We start from the raw sequence: 23,452 nt of genomic DNA, 5'->3' as shown, positions 1-23,452 counted from the left end.
GACAAGCTCGACTACAATTCTTCACCTGGCTTTGACTAAATTACCACTAAGTTCCTAAAAAACACTTCCGCATACAGTTCTACACTACTGACAAAAATTTTTCAACAGTCACTCAACACCAGCACTTTACCTTATCAATGGAAGGTCGGGGAGGTGGTTCCGCTCCATAAATCTGGTAACAAAAACATAGCAACCAACTATCGCCCCATCTCACTTACCAGCACGTGCTGCAAACTTCTAGAACACATTGTATTCACAAACCTCGTCGACTTTCTTGAAGATAACACATTTTTTTCACCTGCACAGCATGGCTTTAGGAAATCATACTCATGCTAAACCCAACTCGTATCCTTCACTCATCAGTTGCATTGAATTCTTGATCGTTCATCACACGCCGACTGCATATTTCTAGCCTCCTCAAAAGCATTCGATAAAGTCCGTTACAAACTTCTAGTCCACAGACAAACCCATTTGAATATTTATGCTAATCTCTTAAAATGGATCGAATGTTTTCAGGTTCATCGCTCACAATACGTTAGTGCTAACTGCTGCAATTCACTGGTGTGCTCTGTTGCTTCCGGAGTGCCCCAAGGATCGGTTCTCGGTGCTTTGTTGTTCTTAATATATATTAACGACCTTCCTTCACAAGTAACTTCTAACATTCATCTCTTCGCGGATGATTGTGTTATCTTCAGAGAAATAACTTTGGATTGTGATACTAACCGTCTTCAATTGGACCTTGATATAATATCTAACTGGTGCAGTTTATCGCTAATGGAATTAAATGTTAACAAGTGTAAAGCTATGCATTTATCTAGGACACCTAACGTCTCTCAGGTGTACTATTTAAATGGTCTTCCTTTAGAACAAGTAACTTCGTACAAGTACTTAGGAATTCATATTACATACGACCTTACCTGGGTAACTCACATAATTAATATAGTGAACAATGCTAACCGCGCTCTTGGTTACTTAAGGCGAAACTTTTTTAAGGCTCCACACTCTTTGAAATTATTGCTTTATAAAACACTAATACGCCAGAAATTAGAATATGCTACATCAGTCTGGGACTCTAATAACCTAAACTTAATTAACAGAATTAGTTCAGAATAACGCTGCTCGTTTTATTCTTTCGAATTATAACAGAACTGCCAGCGTAACAGCCATGAAAACTAGCCTTTCTCTTCCATCTCTTACAGCTCGACGTAAAGTCTCCCGTTTATCATTATTTCACAAAATTTTTCACCACACAACACTACGTGACATATTCAACCATACTCCACACTACGTATCTCGTCGCATCGATCATTCTTACAAGGTTCACGTCCCTTCTTGCAGCACAAATACGGTCTCCCCATCATTCGTACCTCGGACATCACTAGAGTGGAACCACCTTCCCGACAACATTGTGTCCATCAATGATAATCTTTTGTTTCGTGATACCTTAACCAACATTACTTGCTAAAATGCAGTTTAATGTGCTTGCATATCTTGTCCTTTTTTGTAATACCTTTTGTTATTGCTCATTGTATTCGTACTGAATTATTTGTCAAATTGTATTTTATGTTGTATATTTTTCTTTTGCAAGACTTACTGTTTGAATTCACTTGTAACCCACTCCCCTCTGTAAAGCCTTCACAGGCCTTGAGTGTATAATAAATGAAATGAAATGAAATAAATTATGAGTCCTGCCATTCGTATGCTTTCTCCTGCACGTTGCATTTCTCTGGAAGTATTGCAACCTGCTTAGCTACAGCATGGCATTTTCCAATGTGCTACAGTTTCCAGAGCACTTGCTCAGTGCTCTGAACATAAAACGAGACCACACTGTGACTTCGAATTGAATTTAATAAGTTCTATTAACATGTAAACATGACATACACACACATGCATGCCAATATATTGAAGAAAAAAATAAAAGAGTCATGAGGAAGGCCATATAGCAAGTCCATTGCTGTTATTATGTATACAGCTCAGATTACTAAAAAAAAATGCAAAATTTTACTGTTGAAAAGAAATGTTGAGGTTTCGATTTACAATGTAGTAAGTTCGAACAGTGACTAGTTTGCTGCCATTTTTGCAAGCCAGAGTTAGAAGTAAGTGTACACTGCATTTGTTATTAAACATTTTCCTGCGCCAAGACGTTTTATCACCAGTTGGCCATCTCTTCCTGCTACAATGCAGGACAACAGTGCTTGGGAGATAAATAGATACCAGAGGTACAACATCTGTATATACCACTGTCTTATGACAATGAATAAAGCAGAACCTTGCGGAGCAGAAGATAAAAAAAAATTGCCATATAGCTATGTTAAATAAGTCCCTCGCGTACATTTTGCCTTCATTCTGCCACTTACACACCGTGAAACCATTGTTTTGCAAGTCACTTTCCCATGTAAAGGCGCATAGCATTGTAAATGATGCATCGCCTCAACGTAAAAAGAAAAGCAAGAACAGATAGGTGCAACCCGTTTTGTTACTGTGGGAAGGGCGGTGAAAATGGTGACAAGTTCGAATGCAGTACACGTGTGCTGCTGCTGCTGCGAAATGAAAGGGCTCGAAAAAAAATTCTGCACATGTGACGTAAGTAGCTGCAGCTGTAGTAGTTGAAAATGTACAACCCGGTCACACGCAGAAGTCGGTCACCATCACAATGCGTCCGTCTCTTGCAAGCATTCTCAAAAGTGTCGACACCTAAGCCGTGTTCTGGCTTTCAGAGCTAAATATATTTATAAAGCGCTGCACACTTCGCAAATAGGAAGGTAGCTAAATGAAGCGCAGGCTGCCGTTAGCTTAGCCAACTACAATGCAGACACGTTTAAATGCTTTCGCATTTACAGGGCAAGGATCCGTTCCTTCATGTCTCTAAGTATTGACAGAGAAATGCTTGGCGACAACTCTGGGGCCTCAATCTGACCTTTAAACTCCAAAGTTCTTTACTGAAGAAATGCATAAAATTTCATAAATTTATTTACTTTGCCAATTTTCTGCATGTAGGCCTAACATCTTCAATAAAAAAAAAACGCCAGTTGTATGGTTTATCCATTGTGTTCAACTGAGACATTAAAAATGTAAGACATTAACAGATAAATTTTCTCAATTACACAGACATCTGCAATAACTTTCTCTACACTCATGACAGCCCAAAGCTATCAATTATTGGTGGAACGAGATGATGTGCTTGAGTGGTTACTGCAGAGCAAAGCACAATGCACCCGCAAGAAATTGAATTCGTCTTTGACAACATCAGTGCAGACTGGCAGGACAAGTACAGCTTGGGGGTTTAAAGGGTTCAAGACTGAAAGTGCACCGAGAACTCTTGACAAGAGTGAGCTTTGCATGTAAACTTTGTCTACTGCTGCCTTCTATAGCAAATGTGCCCGTTTTCCAGAAGCAGGACCCTCTAAAGCAACTGCTGCAGGCAACACTGCCATTGCAGAATGCCCAATTAGCTCCCACGTTGATTGCAGATCACATCCCACTTTAGTCAGCCTGAACTTCCTTGGGTGGCCCGTGAAAAGTGCTATGCAGCCATTGCTGCAAAGCAATAGACCTGTAGCAGGTTCTAAAGAAGTACTGACATGAGATTTTCAACTTGTCAATTTTTTGCGGTGAATGAAGGTTCTAACCCTGAAAAAAATACTGGCAACCACCACAGCCTCCTAAATATAATTTACTACAATACTTGTTCTTATGAACCAGTTTTGGCTTCGTGGATGCGAAAGCGGATGCGTCATGATGCGCTGGCTTGATCCATTCCTGTGACTGCTGTAGCTGCCACAAAAAAGTGCAGTCAGATAAAATGTGTGCAACACTACTGCTTATTTTAGGGCGAATAGCTTTCTTTGTCCCTTTTGCCCGTCTCTGTGGTTGGCTGGTTGGTGTCCCCAGGTCGGTGGTTGAAGCTTGGACTTTGCACGGACGTATAGGGTGCACGCGTGCAGTCAAGTTGTGTGGTGCGTTTGTTGCCGAATGCCAACTGTTATACCTCTTTGAGACGTCCACCTATACCACTACTACAGACGTGCTGGTTAACGGCTCTGCTCTCTATGAAATAATGCAACGAAACAACAAACCTAACCCGAATATCCTCACTGGGACAAATATATGCACTCAATCGCACCATTCTTTTGATAAAGCAAGCAGTTTTCTTGAAGTGTTTGGCGATTCGATTACAATAGCAATCATCGTTGATAGTTCCTGCACATTATTTTTTTTTATGAGCAAGGTGATTGAACATCGTCTTATCACTACATAACGTCAGAAAATTTTGCTCTGCTTGATGGCCGTCACTATAATGCCAATGAGTCAATATAACGCCTTTTAGGTGCAAGAAGCGTTAGACATAATTTATACAACTTTGAAAATATGTGTCAGTACTCCTTTAAGGAACAGCAACTGCAAAGGCAGCGCATAGACGAAGCAGGCTAACACTTGTTGTCCATCTAGTATACACTGCTGCCCACAAAACACTAGAAAACCCTGTATACACAAATCATTTAGAAACCCTCTGAGAGGTCACACAAACAGATGTTTTTTCTTTTTCGTTAGCTGCTCAACATGGATAATGACTGAGACAAAGAGGAGACAACTGGGTAAAAAATGGGTCTTGTACAGCGAGAGCACATGCTAAGCTGCATAGAAAAAGCAATTCTTGAAAAGAGCACACAGCTACTGCCATGTGCTCTTCTACCAGCTACTCAGGGTAGACTGTTAACTAAGTTCACAAGAAGACGCGACAGCATCAATGCGATGGTTGCCTTAGCTTAGCTGCCCACTATTAACTCTAGTGCACTGTCTTTTAGCATTTGTGTGTGCGACTTTCACAGCTCCCACCTCCTCCCAACTAGAAACTGTTTTATCACCGATATTTGTTGCTTCCTACTCAGGCACTGAACGTTCAAGGTAATATGTGTACTCAAGTGGCAACAGCTCTGCAGCAAGCTTTTATGGCTGCTGCTACACATGTGCTTGGAGTCTCTGTTTAATCGAACACGTGTGCAGTTAATCTGTCAAGACAATTAGTTGATAACTCATTAAAAAAAATGACAGGGCAGGTCTTTTAAGGGCAATCAGATTAATTACAAGCAAATCAGTCAGGCAAGTCATTTAGAGGGTGCTCACTGCTGGGCAAAAGTCAGACTTTGTTTTGTTTGTAGACTTGACAATACACGCAGTGAACTCTATCATTCAAAAGCTTTGATAAATAAGCAAATGGTCAAGTGGTAAGAACTCAACAGTGGAAACTGCTGCCTAATGAAAAGTGGATTTCAATCGTTAAAAAAAAGAAAACTTTTCTTTTTTTCAATCCTACAGGATAAAAAGAAAGTCAGCCGACTGTGATAGAAGTAAAGCTGCAGGTATACAGATGCTAAAAGTTATGTTCCCCAATCTCTTCCCATCAACAGACAGACATGGTCCCCACAAACAGCAGCACAACTTGAGACAATTTTCTCGAACGTTACATACACCGGATGCGCCGAGTCAGCTTTACATTAAGAGCACCACGCATGACAGGAGCACTGCAACTGAGAAAATGCATTCCTATCCCTGCTGCAATGAGCCGTGCCTCAAACATGCAGTTTGTATGTTATACCAGAAGACACAAGCTTCTCGGCAACACCACAACGAATTTCATTCTTCTATCAAGCCACACACAACACCACATCACATGGAGGCAGCTCACAAATTCCAGCTGCTACATGCGACTACATACCTGAAGATGCCTTCAAGGGTCTTTAATATGTAGCAACAATTGCAGCCACACGCCTATTCGCTGCAAGACAGTCAAAGAGCAGCTCAAACTGTGAAATGCACTAAAAACACGACAGAGTGCCTTAAAATTTGTACGCCCTTTTGCAAGTGGTTCGGTCCGAGTTTCCTTTCCTTTCGCATCAAACATGCAATAGCTGCACACACAATATAAGATGCAATCTGTTAAGCAATATCGTAGTTTGGTTCACAGTCCTGCTGAATTTCTCGTTGTACACAGCTTGCGGACGTCGCCTCTTCGTCCTCAACCGCTGCCTGGCCATTTCGGGCTGCGACGGGCGAGGCCAACGTGGGAGGCGCCGTGGGCGCCACCTGCGACGGCGACATCTGGATGCGGAGTCTGACCGAGTCAACGACGTCCAGCAGGTTCTTGGCGTCGATGGCGAGAGCGTGGGCAGAGCTCAGCATGCCGCGGCGGTACTCGGCGTCGAGCGTTGTCTTTGAGTATTTGATGGCCAGCTTCATGGCTTGCACCAGGTTGGCCATGTCCTTGCTCAGGACGCGATGAGCCATCTCCACCTGGTGAGGATGGCACGAAAGTACCACCTTTGGTGCAAGGCCTTGGCTGTTTAAACTTCAAATCATCTTATTGGATGAGATGTCGAGTTCACCTCAGAGTTTCGAGGTTCTTCACTCAATTAGATATGTGTAAAATTGGCTTTCTTAAAATCACAATTTGGCTGTACTAAGTACGGCATCATAAATTTCCAATTATTTTCTCATATTTGGGTTATTCTGGCACAGGAAGAGTATTGAAAGTTGCTCAGTTGAGCCTTTGGTACACTTAAAAAGCAGCACAGCCCTTGATTACCTAAGACATTTAACTCGACACAAGCAGACGCTGGCAAAATCCATGACGTCATGGCAGCCAAATGCAGCAACTTCAGCGTAGCATTCCCATCAGTATTTATTGATTTTTTTTTACTTTTTTGTGTGTACAAAGCCTACTCTCAGGATAACAGTGGCTGTTTTGTTGCTGCAGGGGCGTAATATACTAACACAGCTTGACTTTCCCCTCTCTAGTGTTTCATACAACGTAACATTTGAAAAATAACTTTACATATCCGTTCGTCACGACTGGTGCTCGATTTGGATTCCACCCAACGCCCAGTGCGTCATGTGCTGCACATAGTTTTGATTAGCTCTTAAACTGGCCAAGCTTTGTGCTGTGCATCAGCCCTGGGAACAGCTCGACATAGCCACGATATACCAGAGAAGCATACAGCAAGAGACTGCAAATAAGCTCACCTCCTTTTTGGACCATAGGGGAAAGAAAGTCATGAGATCATCCACGCTGGCCAAAAGGCTTCGCAACTCCAAGCCAACATTCTGCAAAGAAAAAGCCATTATGATAACCAAATTTGGTGCAGTGCAGCTCTGTATAATGTACACGCATATTGTGTAATCTGCATACATATTTAGCCATCCTGCATGAAGAAATGCAGCTCAGTATCGTTACAGTAATGCCAAACTGATCAAGGCAGAAAGAGAAACATGACTGGTGCCAGACCTGCCAAGAATGGCAGGTCTTGGCATGGCTGATGACTGCAACATTAGCCGAACCAACAAAGTTGCATCTGATATAAAAATACCTTTGTATATCCAATACTCACTACAAGAGCATATTCATAACATGCTTATATCAGCAAGAACCATTTTAGATTTACTTAGTTATATTCATGTTTGATGTATTGAGGTTCAGACTGTACCACATAATACCCCGCCCCACTGTAATGCCTCATCATGCACGATGAGTGAAAAGCAAAAAGTAAAGGCCTGCCAACAATTGCATATGGAACATTTGTAGATGACAAGCCAGTGAGTACCTACTATCTGGTTCAGCTATAAGAGCATGCAATGATATCGCCTACAAGAACCTCAGAAAAAGTTGTTTACCCACCAACAACAGCACAAACAACAGCCCATCTTCATTCCTTCACACAAACTGCCAAACAGATTAGAGTAATCTTCCAATCAGTATCATAGTTCATGCTGATCCTGCACATTTTAAGTCCGCCACTGAAATGCTTCTTGCCTGATTACATCATCTGCTTGTAGTATCTGCAGCATCTTTTTCACCATGTTTCTGCTGATGCCTTACTGTGCTTATAGAGTATTGTGGCTCTTTGTTTACCTGTGTTGTACTTGTTAATAATGCCTCTTAATTTTCTGTTTTATACCTGTTAATTTGTTACAGTCTCTTTTTGTACACAATAAATACCCTATTTGCCTATTTCTATACAATAGAAGCTCATTCTTACATTTTAAGAAAAGAAATGCGAGAAGAACGTACTAAGTGGGAAAACTTATGATCTGAAGGCACCGAAAAATTCGGCATACTCCATCTGTAGTTGACATCTACATAAGCCGAAGCATTGCGCGAATAGTGGTGACACGAGACCTCAACACAAGCCGAGCTGGTGGGGCTGGAGCGGCCCGAGATCCACATTGTAGTTTTTGCAGCTTCGGCAACCTTAGGTTTGCACTCCTCGAATTCAGCCTGTAGAATTGCAGCTTGCGGAATTGCACTCCTCAAATTCAGCAGCTTTTTTGGGTAGGCCATTTTGGCGATAAGTTTCGACGTGTTCATTTGACCCACGAGGAGATTTGCTGGTACCAGAATAATAGGAAACCGACTGTGTGCCAGCGTTTTCATGTGACAGGGGCGAGCGAGTACAACGAGGAAACTGCTGCAGCGGGCGGCTACTGTTCTCAAATGCGCGGGCCTCGCGCCTTTTCTACAAACAAAAAAGTTAGAACACAGCATGGCTAAATCACATGAAGTGACTGGGATATACATTAGATCTAGTGGCCGGAAAACATGATATGATCCGTATGACGATGGATTGAACGTGAATGTATCAACTGACAAAAAAAAAGGTGTAACTGTATTGGGTAACTTTTCGTGTTCTTAATTACAAATGTTGCCACCGGGAAATCGTAGGAAATGGGATCAAATCAACGAGGTTCTACTGTACTTGGACCGTTTTTTGCCTTGTCCTTTTCTATAAAGTTTGTACAGTCGAACGCACTTATAATGATTCCACATATAACCACATTTCAGCTGATTTACGATATTCCGACCCTCCCTGCAGAAACTGCTTCCAGATATAACGAATGTTTTTTATAGCGCCGCACTACTGCAATGGACACTTCGAACCGGGTCACGATAAACAGAGGGCACACGCGAATTTCCAAAGCACGGAAGCGTAACTAAACTGGGCACACAGCAGCATGTGCCCCGCTACAGTGCAAATGCGACAGCAATACTGCCTTCCAAATGAGCGAGCGACCGCCTCGTGCGGATTTCGGAATCCACGAAGACTGTGACGGGTGGTCATGCGCTTTCAAGGCATACCTCCAGGTTGGAGTTTTGCTGCATACAATATGAACAGCATGGCATGGGCCAGGTGCTGGCGCATGCATCAGTGCGATATCGGATGCCACAATGGCATGATTATCGTTCCTGCGCAACTGTTCGTGCGGCACCATGTGCATTATGCCTGTTTCAACGATTTGGAACGACCATCTATGTCTTTCCACCATGGGAACAATGGCCGCTCAAGCGTTCCTGTCGACACAGCCCGACATGGTCCTATGTGGCCTGAGTTGGCGACCCTTCGTGTAAACGGTCGGCAGTTACTGCGCCATTACCAGGAGATCACGATTCAGCAGTGCTTCGTCCATGTGTTGCTAATTGCTGATAATGTTTCGTGGCGACGTTTTACCTTTCAAACATTGCTTTCTTTTTTTTGCCACCCGAAGCGACATAGATAACGTCATTTTACGGCTTTTGCGTGGCTGATGTGCGGTCGTAATGCCGAGGCCTTCGCAGAATGGCAGCATGCCGCAGTAGTTTCTGAAGTTTACGCTTCCGGCCAACTAGACATTTCACTATCATGTGCAGAATACAGTTATGTCCCGCTGGTAGTAACATATATCACAAGCTCTTGTAAAAGAAATGGCGGCTGCACTTGCAGTTTCGAAATGACAGGAGATCGGAAGCGGATGCCATTTTGAAAGAGCTACACGATGACACATTTCGTTCTCTAGATGGACGCTTCTAACGGAAGTTTGCAGCTTGATGCAAGAACGCACCGGGAACAAAAATTACACTGAAAATCTGGCTTTCAGACCAAATTGCTGCCGAATTGTAACTGCTGATGCCAGTTTTGGAGCGGCTAATTTTTTAGCGTTCTTAAGGGCAAGTCCATGTATAGTGAACTACTGATATAACGACCACTTTTCGCGGAACTATCAAGTTCGTTATAAACGGGTGCAACTGCATTTTCGGATTTGTGTATATTATTTTTATCTTGCTGTTTTTATAACTTACTGATTCTTGTGTTTGCTGTGGTGGGTTATTGCGAGTTTCTGATAATTTGTGCACTTGGCCACACCTCATGTAAAATCCCTCAAAGAGGAGTATTTGAAGGACTGCAAATAAATAAATAAATAAATAAATAGAATGCGGCCCATGAATTACCACCTTAAACAACACCTTGGGAACCACCTTCGGGTTATAATGTGACTGAAACCCGCTGACTGCTGTGAAAAATTAGATATTGTCTTCACGTAGTGACAATGCTAATGCAATATATACTTGCAGCAAGAGTGAATGAAAGAAACCAACTCATTGCACGAAGGATGCAAAATGACACTTGAATGACAACTGTGAGCATGGTTGGCAGTCATTGAATCTAATCCCACAGGTCAAGATCGCTTGCTATTTATGTACCCATCACCATGCATTCCAGAGTAATCGCTGGTGCTCTCATAAATTCGAGATTATTAGACAAAAATATGTTGCCACAACTGGCAGCAACCGTCATGAAATTTCAAATACAGCGAACACTGAGTGATGACCCGATAGCAGTGATAGCTCGGTGAAGAAAGTAACTGACAAAAATGCAAAAATAACACACACACACTTGGAAATACATATTATCATGCAGTGACAGTGAAAAACCAGAAAGTGTGAAGAAAGAATCAATCTCTTCATTGGGCAAACTTATGCCAAAAAAAAGTGACAATCAAAAGACAATGACTGTGGCAAGCACAGTCATCGCTCATCAACTTCATCTTGTGGGTCATGGTTATCTACTGTTTATACATGTCCAACTGCACACTCCAGAGTAATCACTGGCGCTTGCACATGTTCAAGAACGTTTGCAAGTACCATTTGCAAAGTGCACTCAGTCTGATTACACGTCACTTTCGCTATAGATATGGCGAAAAACATTCATGAAAATTCTTATACAGCAGGTGTTTCTAGCACTAAGCGATAACTTGGTAAGTGATAATCTGCTGCAAGGGGTTCACCGGCAAAATGTAAAACAATGCATGCATGGCAATACCACTGGGACCACTATCAGTGGGACCACTGTTCAGCTCACCTTGACCAAGTCTAGGTACTCTTCCGCCCTGGCCTCGGTGACTCCCTGGGAAAGCTGCATGACCGAACGGACCACGCGGGTGGTGCATTCGTACACGTGGTCATTGGTCCGGTCGGTCTCCAGTGTCGGAGGCTGCGCAGCTGGCATCATCTCTGGCTTGGGAGGCGGATACGGCTGCGACTGCTGGACAATGGGGCTTTTCTGCATTTTATGGGGCATTTACAAGTGCTCGTAATTCGTTTCTCGATACATCATTTCACATGCTGTCAAATTACCAGAGGTTACAGGCTGTTTTTCCTGAAACCTGCTCCACTAACCTTCAAAATGACTTTGCAGTATAAACTGTTCGCAACATATAAATGCAAGTCGTTTCTAGAAGAACACAGGGTGGCTTTCTTAATTATTTGCTTGAAGCACCCCTCCATATAGCATGCTGTTATAATCTACCGCTTATGGAGCTGTCCTAATTTGAAGTGAAGTATTTGAATTGTGGTAGCACAAATGGCAGCACAGGCCATATTGTGTCAATTTATGCACTATGGATATTATCAACCAACATTTTTCATTCTTTTGTGTTCATGGCGTGTTCAAACTTCGCTTAGGTAACGTGTTGACTTTAAGAATCTGAAAGTTTAGGTAACCTGCTCACTCTAGCAAGCTGCAAACCCTGTTACGGCGAATTGAAAGATTATTGTTGAGTATAAGCAGGCTGGGTATCGCATAACAGAGTGTTGGTGAATGTCTTTGCCAAGCGCCGCATTTTGCTGTGTCCTGTCTATGGAAAACTAGGTGAAAACATAGAAACTGGAATACTAGTTGGTCAGTAATTACTTGTCAGTAGAATTTGCTGCAACATGCTCAATACACTTTGCATATTCTTGTTGGAATGGAAATGTGAGTAAGCCATTTTATTTTAATATGCAGCATTATAGTGTTCTTGTCACCAACTGCACATGAGGCTTTGTGCAACAGATACATGAATGTTTCAACAACAAACAAAAAGAAACACTCAACAACGTGCAAAGCATTCCAAATGTCAAATGTTAAACAAGAAACAACGACACCTACAGGTTTCTTATCTACCATGGAGTATTCTAGTGATCCCATGGAAACTTCCTCTTGGTTGAGTGGACCTGGGCTCGTTACAACTGTGGGAAAGAGAAAGATGGAGTATAAATGCTGGTTAAAAGAAATTCTGAGGTTTCAGGAAGCAAAATTAAGCTCTGATTATGAGGCACACCCTAGTGGGGGACTTGGCATTAATTTTGACCACATGGGGTTCTTTAATGTGAATCTAAATCTTAAGCACACGAGCGTTTTTGCGTTGTGTCCCCACTCAAATGCGGCTGTTGTGGCCATGATCGAATCCACGAGCTCGAGCTCAGCAACGCAATGCCGTAGCAGGTAAAAAATCCTGCTCACAGAGAGCACTGTAAGACTAAGGGCCTCGTCATACATAAAGTTAAAGGCCAAATGTAACTGAAATAAAATTTCACTTTGGATACAGTATTGGTCACGAAATGAGTAATATACAATACTAAGGCAATCCTGACAAAGCCGTGCGGCTGCTAATTGTTTAATTTTCTTATGCACGGGCTTTAAATAGCACCTAAACAGATGACACATGCGCCTTGTGGTTAGTGGATATGATGCGAATCTCAACACACGGCCTCCAAAATATTCAGTGTGCTGTGGGCACTATCCGATCTCGGTGGTCATGCTGAGGTGCTGCGTTGGTTCTCATCATTTCCGGTGAGCGGTAATGGTTTCGTATCAAAAACGTTAGGGCACAAACTCTATAGAAAAAGACTGCTTTTGAAAGCTTTTAATAGTACCAGGCATGTTTTTTTTTTTTTCTGCACCAAATTTTTTTTAATTGCCTGAGGCAGATCATACAATTCTAGCCCCTGAGCTATATTATTCGATGAGGCAGCCATTATACTTCCATGAGAACTCAAAAGGCTTAATTGAATAATTAACATAATTACTCTAGTCAACATTTAATGAGTTACTTAACGGCACATATTTAAATTTACAAATTGTAGCCAGTGAGTTCTCAAGTTGTATTCACTTGGAACGAATTCTCCGGGCTACGCCAGTTTCGAAATATTAATTTTCAGTGTCGAATGAAATGCATTGATGTTCCAGTTACTATTGTGCTCAAATGCACAAAACAGCGTTTTCTTTAAAAAGGTAAGTTAAACAATGGGCATTTTTACTGAAAGTTTGACAGCGCATATCTCGAAACCAGTGCCATCCTCGGAATTCGTTCCAAGTCGACATGCCTTGCAATTAGCATAACTATCCTAATTAATCAGTTCAGCATTTTCATCTCTCGTAGAAGCAATGGCCAACTCAGCGAGCAAATTTAGGCTCAAGGGTTAGAATTGTGCTATCTACCGCAGGCAACGTTTAAATGTTTGGTGCAGCTAAAAAAAAACACCCCATATTACGATTCGCTTGCATTCCAAAGAAAAGCTTTTCATAGAGGCTGCTGTATCTATGCTATCTGAAACTAGGCTTTTTACACGGTCAAATATTTTGGTGCAATTGAACTTTTAAGTTAACTCCATTTACCTGGTTAATTCAATAACAGCACTTTCATATAGCACGACAACAAACTTGCACAGACTAGTATTATTCCCTATGATGTCACAGAGCTGACACTTTGAAGGGTAATAAGAAGGTTTAAAACAGTTACCCGGGGAAGATGGGCTGGTACCATTCGCAATGCCTATGCTCCCTGCATCGGAAGTATCACTGCACGACGCACGAGGGCGATTGGGTGTTGTCTGGAATGAAACGGCACGTGATCAAACACTTCCTTGAAGGCATGATTTCTTGCGTTAAACCTCATGCGCAGAAAGAGCTGCACCTGCTTCACAAACGTCACAAAGGGGTCACCAGCAGTGACTCAGCTTGATCAGTAAGACACAAGTTTTCAAACTTTAGCCATAGGGGAACCCCCACCTGGCTTTTCTGAAGCATCACATAACCCTCACGTTCTGATCCACCAATTACACAAGCAGCGATGAGAGGATTAAGCTAAACATATTGCCTGTCTCATTAGGCTAATTATAAAGTTATCAGTATCTATGAAGTTGCACTCTGCCACCATTAATTGTTTAACATTGGACAAAACATCCGAGTCGGCCCCGAAACGTCGGGTTTAATATAGTTAGCTTATTTGTTCCAGACGTTCTTAAATTACCAAAAACAATGAGAGATTTGTTTCATTATTTTATTGAATATGTGACCACAAACAACTTGGCACCTTTAGCAGCACACTAGATGACGCACAACCCACTCTTAAAAAGTCCAAGAACAGTCAGAACGTCAGCACATCTAGTATTAGGCTTACTAAATGGAAACACTTAAAGCAGTGTACCTATGAGTGCAATGTCTGAATTTGCAGGCAATTGGTATGGCTGCACCGGTGCAGAAAGAGTGCAAGAGGCATTTGCACTGGGCATTCAGAAAAGCCAAAAAGGAGGCAAACTGTGCAACCTGCGAATTCCGCAAATCCACTCTCAGAAACCGGGGTGCTGTACCAGACATCATCAAATTCCACCATGTTGTTGAATTCCTCCACCTCGGTGCTCTGAGCCAATAAGAGAGGGTGTAGCAGCCCTGTCAGTCATTGAAACCGACATGATGGTGGAATTTGGCAGTGTCCAAGGCTGGCATAATGTACCAATTCTTCCCACTCTACTTTATTCCACGCTTATCATCCATTGCTCACGGCCGGCTGATCCCATTGATGACGCGGGAGAAGTACCGCTCTGACCAGTGAGAAAGTGCAAAAATGAATGGCATTGGAACAGAGTTGTTACATTACCCCACCCCAGAATAGCACCCCGAGCCAGCGCTATGGATGCGGACACAGAAAGGGAGCACTAAAAATATGAAGCACAGCGCCATTTCATAACACAGCGCCATCTTCTTGTGTGGCTTTACTAAGTCCACGTCTTTAGCACTGTCCTGTTTCAAGAGGAGGAGGTATCTTAGTAATAATTTTCACATTAGCCCACTTCAAAAACTCCTGAATTATGAACCTCCTTCGATCTCACATTGCAAACATCATAAAAAAAAGTAGTGCTGCCTCAAAGACAGAGCAATTAGCTAACTAGCCAATGTTTGTTTGCTAGCTGTTCTGTAGTGACAGCTCCCACGCTGGCTGCATTAAAGCACCACACCGTCAGCTTTCACCACCGTAGCCGTACAAATCCCTAACTGAGCTTCGACATGAAGCCGAGAAAATGCAACGAGAAAAACAAAAATGACAGATAACTGGCGAAATAAAATTGTGCAAATGATTTTCTGTGAGTGAATGTGCTATATATACAAGGAAACTTTATTTTGTAATCATTGATAACAGGGAGTTTCAGAAATACCGCAACCAAGCATCCTGGCGTAAGCAAAACCCCACGTAGTGCTTGCACACTTTTGTATCCTCCTCTTACATTCTTTTGTACACCCGGCAGTTTGCGTTCCCCAACCTTGAGTTCACAAGACCAAAAACTCCCTAATTATATTTCAAAGCAAGAATTTGGGACTCTGGCTTTTCTTTGACTAACATTTGATACTGGACACATTGCCGCACACCGGCTTTCAGCGCCATACTAAAGTTGCTGTGTTCTGCGTTTCATTTCTTTCTGTGTTCCATTTCTAAAGTTCTTGTGACCTTGTTCTTGCTGCGCTACACTACATGCTATTCCTCTTAGCAGCTTCGCTGTTAAAAGCAGTGCGCCAGTTGCTGGCCTCACCGGAAGGGGGTCGAAGTGGGTTGCCTCCTGACTAAGCCACCTCGAGTCTTCCTCCGTCTCCCGCTGCTGCATCTGCAACTTCATCTCCAGGAGCCGCTGTTCTAGGGTGTCGTTGTCCTGCACGAATTCCCGGCACCACAAACACACACCATCATGCCATGCACCAGCTGAGTTCCTTGTCCGAGGATCACACGTTACCATAGATGAGAACGATGTTCACAAACAAGTTTATGCTTACAATTTACATTCAGGTTTACGCTCATACTAAATGGATCTTATTTCCACGCAGCCTGATAAATGACAATGCACACCATTCACATTTCCGAATACAGCATAGTTGATTGAGTTGTGGGGTTTTAACATCTCACAGCAACACTGTGGCTATGGAAACGCTGTTAACCAGCGCGCCAACTTAATACTGACCACCTGGTGTTCTTTAACGAGCACCTAATTTGAAGTACGCTAGTGTTCTTGCATTTAGCTCGCATCAAATTATGGTATGGCCACCACAACCAAGGACTGCGACCGCGGCTTTGTGGTCGGCAAAGCAGTGCCATGGCCACTGAGCCACTCTCGCCAGTCTTGCCAGTCTTGAGTGCGTAGTTGCCAATGCACAATGCTGACTGCTTGTTGGCAACGCCATCCCTGCTTTTACGTGCTTTTTTCATTTTTGAGCAAGAACAAGAACGTGATCCAAAGTGGCTCGATTTTTTCCACTGGTTACAACAGACAGACGACGAAGCCAGACAAAGCATACGAAAAAGTCATTGTTACGTTTCACTGAAATGTCAAACTAATAAGGAAAAAAGGAAATTAAAATAAACACACAGACAACTTGCCGCAGGTGGGAGTCACACCCACATCTTCCGCATTTACGCATGCAGTGTATTACCAATTCGGTTACACGGCGGCCAGCCTCTCGTCCGCTTTCTTGGGTATTTGTGTATGCGTGCAAGATTAGCACTGGGAGTGTTAACCAGCACCACTCACAACCAAGGCAGTGGATGTGAAACATTCTAGCTTCGCCAGTTTCATTTTTTGTTTTCTTCAAACGGCAGTAACTCTTCTTTTTTTTCACTCATGTGGAATGATAAAAAGTTAAATTCCGGGCTTTTACATGCCAAATCAATGACTTGATTATGAGGCACGCCGTAGTGGAGGACTCCAGATTAATTTTGAACACTTCCGAGTTCTTTAACGTGCACCTGAATCTAAGCATGCAAGCATTCTTTTAATGCCGCCCCCATTGAAGTGCGGCTGCCGCAGCCTCAATCAAACCCATGACCTTTAGAGCTCAGCGGCACAACACCATAGACAGTAAGCTGCCGCGGCGAGTCGTGTGGAATGATAAACAGCAGCGGGTCATGTGGAATCATAAAGTTATTTGCCATGGCTGTCCTGTAGAAAGTAATCAAATGTTGATGTGCCAATGTTTATAGCTACAGCTCTACAAACTGCACTTTCTTTATAGCGAGCTTGCGAAAGTTCACAGAATTGTCAATGCAAAATAAGTCTATGCAAAATAAGTTTACGGGACATGGGTTCCACAGCAAACACCAATTTCTTCGCTGTTAGGGCATGGCAATTCCCATTTAATGAGTTGCTGTAGGGGGCAATAATCACCACAGACTGAAGCTTTGAATTCATAGTTATGTGCTCAGGCCTCACAGGAATTTGGCATTTTAGCAAATCTCAGGTCCTGTAACCTTTTTGTGGCTGAATGAACATTCCAAACCAATAAGAAAAGAAACACATGTGTGTTCAAGCTGAGGTTTCTGCAGAAGCACAAAGCCTTACTCACTTATAATTGCTATGTAGTTCTTTCACCGGAGAATCCTCATCATGGGACTCTTTTTTTTTAGCGCAGGATTAAGGAGAATTACCGGACTGATGTGCTGATATGGCACACCCGCCCACAATGGTGCACAATTTACACAAAATCCAAATCTAAAGGTAACAATCGAACCTTAATACAACAAACACAAGTATAACAAATTATTAAATATAACAAGTATCTCAAATTTGGTTCGCCATGCTTCATTTCAATGAAACCACTATTGCTATAGCAGAATCGAATGTGCAAATACACAGGACAATATTGGTTACAGCAAGGTGAATATTTGATCCCTCTTCAATCGTGGCTCAATATCTGTATTTTGGTAGCAATAATGTCAAATACTGAGCAAGAAAAACTTGATGTGGCACATGCTAGACACGCATAAGCATGTTGGCGAGTGGCCTGTCTTAGCTGGCTTGCAGCTGACAAGCCAACGTGCCGGACAATCTTGTGCAATTACTTTGATCGCATGGTATGATTGCATGGTTGCTATTAATGAGAAGGCAGAGTGCCATTTATACTTTGGTCTCATTCACACGCTACATACCGGCACCACAAGCCACCAACGCACCAACGGACCCTCAAAATGAACAGGATAGCCTTTGATGGCCTGTCAAAGGACCAGATGCTTGCATTTCTTTAGCATAGACCAGATCTTTCTTTTTTCATCAGTGTCAGTATGCAAGTTTAAACGAGTATTAGATATAACAAAGGTACTTTTCTATCAGATGCGAGTTCGTGACGATGAAGTTCAACTGTATAAGCAGTCATCATCTCAGCAGCAGCCTCACAAGCCAGGCCGCATGACAAAAGGTAAGAAACAGAATATACCACACAAAAAAGAATGGCACACAACAAGGGAACACATCATCAATGGTGTGCAGGAAGCAAACTACAACAGCTACACAGCGGGCAATGCAAACACTCGCCTCACAAGCTGGCTTATTCTCATGCAGACACAAAGGCAAAAACCGAAAATAGCTTTATCAAATCAAGTTGGGAGGCTCACCAGGCTAACGATGATATGGGAACATGCCAAGGACATGGAGACTACAACACATACAGCAGAGAGGCAAGCACTAAGTATGGGAAGAGCACGGCCGAGCAAGCTGGTGAAAACCAATTGTGACATACCACGAGGTTGTCGTAACTCTCCTGCTCAAGGACGAGGTCCTGAAACGGGTAGTGAACAGCATCAGTGAAGGACAGACAGACTTAAGGTAGTGGAGGCCACTCTACAAACTACAAATGTTTTTCAAGAATTAAGGAGGCAACAGTTAGTAGAGCTCCTATGAGTCAACTGTGAACTCCTCCTCTTTCTAAGTGCGAGTCTCCAATGGTTAGATTTAATGGGCATTGTCAGCACAAAGTTTATATGTCATTATATTTGTCACCAAGAGATGGCGCAGTTGTGGCCCAAATGAAGAGCCACCTGCTGGTGACAAATGTAACTTATTATTGTAACTTATGTAACTTATTAACAAATGTAATTATTATTAAAAACATTGCCATGTTTTTCTGTGAATTTATGAGAACTGCATCTTGTTATAGTTCCATACTTCTCAAATTATCAAATCTTTTATTTTTCTGTTACACTTGGATAACTATGTGTATCTAAAATATGTGCATATTGTGTACACACACTGAGTAATGCATTCACAGAAAAGAATCCATGGGTATAAAGTGGTCTACATTTTTGTTCTGACAACTTTAAAACAAGATTTCATGCTTACGGCTGCTTTGTTTTCACTCAAATTCTACAGAAAGATGGTATTGCTTGGTCCCCATCAATTACCAGAACACATGACATTGTTGTTTACATGATTTGTGTAAATTTTTACTCACTTACAGGTGGCAAATCCTTGCCATGCGTATGCGGTTTGCTCCTTCGATGGAAAGCTGCACATCTAATGCTAGCTTTCTTTTCTCTTTGACCAACTAAGCAAGCTACAAACTGACCAAGTGATGTGGTCACACTGTTTAAAGCTATACACTATAAAAGACAAACTTAAGAGCCACGAGAGCTAACAGTTAATAACATCCAAATTTCGAGAGGGGGGGGGGGGGGGGGCTGGGGTTAGAAAACGTCACACAAAGAGGGGAGATGAGCTCCCCGACTGCAGAGATGAGGCCATTGACCTGTGAGGCGAGGCTTGACCTTTGACCCGCTGCTCCCGCTGACACGGCAGCGCCCCCTCGAGGGGACGCCGATGAAGATGTTGTGCTTCCTGCCATGCTACCCCCCGTCGTGCTGCTGCCATCGGCATTGCTGCCGCCGCTCCCCAGCGCACTGCCTGGGGCGCTCGGGGCGCCATCACCACCACTGGCTAGGTCCTGTACCGTGAATGTGTTGGTTGGCGAAGCAGGTGCCACGTAGGCCCAGGCCGGGGGCAGGCTGCCATCGTTCTCCTGAAGCAGCTGGGCCAGGACCTCGGGCGTCTGGGCCACGATGTAGGTGCCCACGGTCGGGGTCGGTGTCTGCGCGCGGCTCCCTCGGTCGACAGGGTGCCGGGAAGGCTGCGACACGATTCAGAGAGTCCTGGCACAATTGCAAAGGCAGCGCAGGCATGCGAGCATGTGAGAAAACAAATGTGAAAGATGTGAGCTGTTCAACTGTGTTCACAATGAGAAGAAACAGAGGTAGTGGCTAGCAGAAATGGCAGATGCGAAATCAAATACCGAAGCTTAGACGCAGCCCTTCCCAATATAGTACCAGGTTATCTATTTTCATTCACTGCTGGTGCATGCACAGACTGTTTCGTACGTATCTGCAACACTGCTGCTCACCTTGGGTGGTGGCTCATCAGATCCAGAAGAACCTGCAAAATGAGCATGGTGATAATTGTGTTTTAATTATAATATGAAGAATAAGAATTATTGATTTATCTGCTATACTATTCATGGCCACTTCCTTGTGGAATAAAAAAACACAAAACAATGTGACAAAGAAACCACTGGACGAGAAAAGAGCATCCAGAAACTCTTTGCTGTCATTTCTTCATCACATCGTTCAGTATCTTTTATAACATAAGGAAGTATGACCCTAGCTAGCCTAGGAACAGGTATCATTTGTCACTTCCATTTAGGACCAGTGACTAGTCACAGAACCAGCACAAAACAGCTTGAGAATCCTTAGTTCTTTTTTTGTTTTTCAGAACTATCAGCTACATGTTGGCAGCCAAAACATAGGTGCTATATTTTAGTCTTAAGTCATTTTGTCTAATGCAGAGAACAACTACAGCAACAAAAAGAAGCAAGGGAAGAGAAGGCCAATAGGTAAAGAATGAACATAAAAGGAGAGCTGCTGGTAACGACATTAACAACGAAAAAAATAAAGTGTATATGTCACAAAGTGGTAAGAGTTGGAGGAATGGCCAGAAAAACGTAGAACAAACAATATATCAATATCAACACGGGTCAATGAACAACACTGGGTGTCATAACAGTGGATACACAGTAAATAAAACTGAATCACCCCATGACAAGCTTGTACCACCACTGAAGACAAAATTGTGGTCACTGGCCAAGCATAAAGTTTACTTTTACCACACTGGTGCATGACAAAATCATACATGAGCTTTAGAACAACAGAAAGATGAGCTAGTTGGTAAGGATTCATAATGCAAAAAATGAGGTAAGGCATGCAGACACAGACACATGAGAAGAGACGTGGACAACATGAACGCCGGCATTCGTGTTGTCCACTTCTCTTCTCCTGTGTCCATGACTGCACGCCTTACCCCTTTTCTTTTGCATTACGTACATGAGTGGCAAAGATAGTGTCCAAGATGAAAAAAGAAAAGGTAGAGACATCTCAGAGCCCATACAGGTTCCTTGGTCACAATCCTTCACACTCGTTTTATGGGTTACCGACCACACAAGTTCCTTAGGTGTGATGAAGGAACCAACATGGGCTCTGGAACATCCCTGACTTTTTTTCATCTTTAGGTTCTGTCAGTGACTGCAATTTCACCTTCACAAACCAGACAAATTTTCATCAATCCCTTGACTGCTTGTGCTAAACAAGTAGCAACATCAGGTGGGAGGGAGCTCCAATCCAATAGGAAAGACTATCATGCTCCGAGGCTGAGCGTGACGCAACTTACCCCAGGACATGGCCTGCACCCGGCGGTTCTCCCGCCTCATGGTGTCCTCCAGCTGATGCCGTTCCTCGGCCAGAATTTCACTGCAAACACGATGCAATTCACACGCATCTTAATTTCACAGTTTTGCCAATCGTATCTTATGACAATAAAGAGGCAAGGCTCAGAGGACAGAAGCTCTTGTCGGGGCGAAAGCCAGTCTGCCTAATTTCCACTGCTGCTGCCAGAGAGGCTTAGTCTTTCTCGGAGCAGAGGTATCACCAAACGAGCATAAGTAGCAGCCACCAAGTAGCTATGCCTCCCTCAGACTTCGGCCTCACTTGCTTTTGCCACTAGGGCCTGTATTCTCGATCAATCACTTTTGGGAATACTTTCACTTTCGCTTGACGTGGCATTTGATACCAATCATTTCCATGGTAGCTAAATGGTTTCAGTGTCTGAGCTCCCTCTAGTTATTTTTGTAGGAAACTCCATGGGTGTAGCGCCACATCTTGAATGAAGTACGGCTCCTTACGAATTCATGTGGGAAAAGGAGAAATGTGTGCTTCCGCAATGGTGCCTTTGAGTTGACACTGAAAGCACCTAGCTGCTGAATCAGTACAACTCAAGAAATGCCATGCAGCATTCGTAAGGAGTAACGACTACATTTCACTATAGGGAAGGCACAACACTACCCTATGTACATATTCAGTGTGTCACGACTCTCCAAGAAAGACAAACACCTGAAGCCTCCGCTTAGCATGGCATGTTCTGGACTAAAGCACACCATTTTATTTGGCAGCTATGATCGAAAACAAGAAACGTAACTCTGATGCCACTGCCTAAAATGGTTAGCGAAAGGTGAACACTGTAATCAACTTCATCGAAAGTGTTTCCTCAACACTTTCATTAAAAAAGAGACGCTGCACCTATCTTCGATCTACTCTTGAATGGCCCTTACTAGTGGGGGACGGCCCACTTAAAGAGGATGGCCTGCCTAAAGTGGTGAAACTTTCACATTTGGCTTCAAGAAAGTGATCTTCCATCTAAGTACGCTTGTTTGCCTAAATACATACAGCCACACTACACTCTCCATGGCCATGCTCACGGTTCCAAGGTTCAGGGTGCGGTCGTCATTTCTCACCTGAGCACCTGCTTGACATCGCGAAAGCAGGGTCGCTTGGAGGGTTCGTAGGACCAGCACTGGGACATGAGGCTGTACAGGCGGGGAGGACAGTCGGGAGGAAGCGGCAGCCGCTCGCCGTCCTCGATGCGGCCAATCACGTCGTTGTTCTTGACACCCTGAAAGGGCTTGACGCCCAACATCAGGATCTCCCACATGCACACACCTGCAGGGACAATAAGATCGTGTTTGTCCTCGGGGATGGCTCCAAAGAGCCTAAACGATCGCCACTTGAATCAAGCCAAAAGTGAAACCAAATATTTATTTCAATATCTAAACACAATCAAACATAACATATAACTGGACAGAAATACTGCGAGGCAGCAGTTGAGGCAACCTTTATGCAGCAGCTGGAGAGAGACTCGGCAAATACCCAACACAGCACATGATGATGATGACGATATATTATCATCTTT

The 23,452-nt window shown here is 43.2% G+C and overlaps 1 protein-coding gene across 4 annotated transcripts in view; it reads right to left on the bottom strand.

Annotated features, from left to right (window-relative positions):
* Positions 1–1,828: 1,828 nt before the first annotated feature.
* Positions 1,829–23,452, bottom strand: part of Fak (protein tyrosine kinase 2 Fak) — a 51,488-nt gene continuing 29,864 nt past the window's right edge. For 2 of the 4 annotated variants that reach the window (XM_075669413.1, XM_075669409.1), the window contains 11 exons: positions 22,998–23,202; positions 21,878–21,957; positions 20,559–20,590; positions 19,911–20,288; positions 18,906–18,944; positions 15,935–16,051; positions 13,870–13,960; positions 12,237–12,316; positions 11,169–11,369; positions 7,021–7,101; positions 1,829–6,291 (listed from right to left, as the gene is read on the bottom strand). In XM_075669413.1, the coding sequence (XP_075525528.1) occupies positions 5,938–6,291; positions 7,021–7,101; positions 11,169–11,369; positions 12,237–12,316; positions 13,870–13,960; positions 15,935–16,051; positions 18,906–18,944; positions 19,911–20,288; positions 20,559–20,590; positions 21,878–21,957; positions 22,998–23,202 (1,658 nt within the window). In that variant the 3' untranslated portion in view covers positions 1,829–5,937. The remainder of the gene's footprint in view (positions 6,292–7,020; positions 7,102–11,168; positions 11,370–12,236; positions 12,317–13,869; positions 13,961–15,934; positions 16,052–18,905; positions 18,945–19,910; positions 20,289–20,558; positions 20,591–21,877; positions 21,958–22,997; positions 23,203–23,452) is intronic. The other 2 variants (XM_075669411.1, XM_075669412.1) reach the window with 2 other exon arrangements.

This window comes from Dermacentor variabilis, chromosome 9 (genome assembly GCF_050947875.1).
Source record: "Dermacentor variabilis isolate Ectoservices chromosome 9, ASM5094787v1, whole genome shotgun sequence".
In the NCBI taxonomy this organism is placed as follows: Eukaryota; Metazoa; Arthropoda; class Arachnida; order Ixodida; family Ixodidae; genus Dermacentor; species Dermacentor variabilis.
This window is presented reverse-complemented; position numbering and strand designations above follow the sequence as displayed.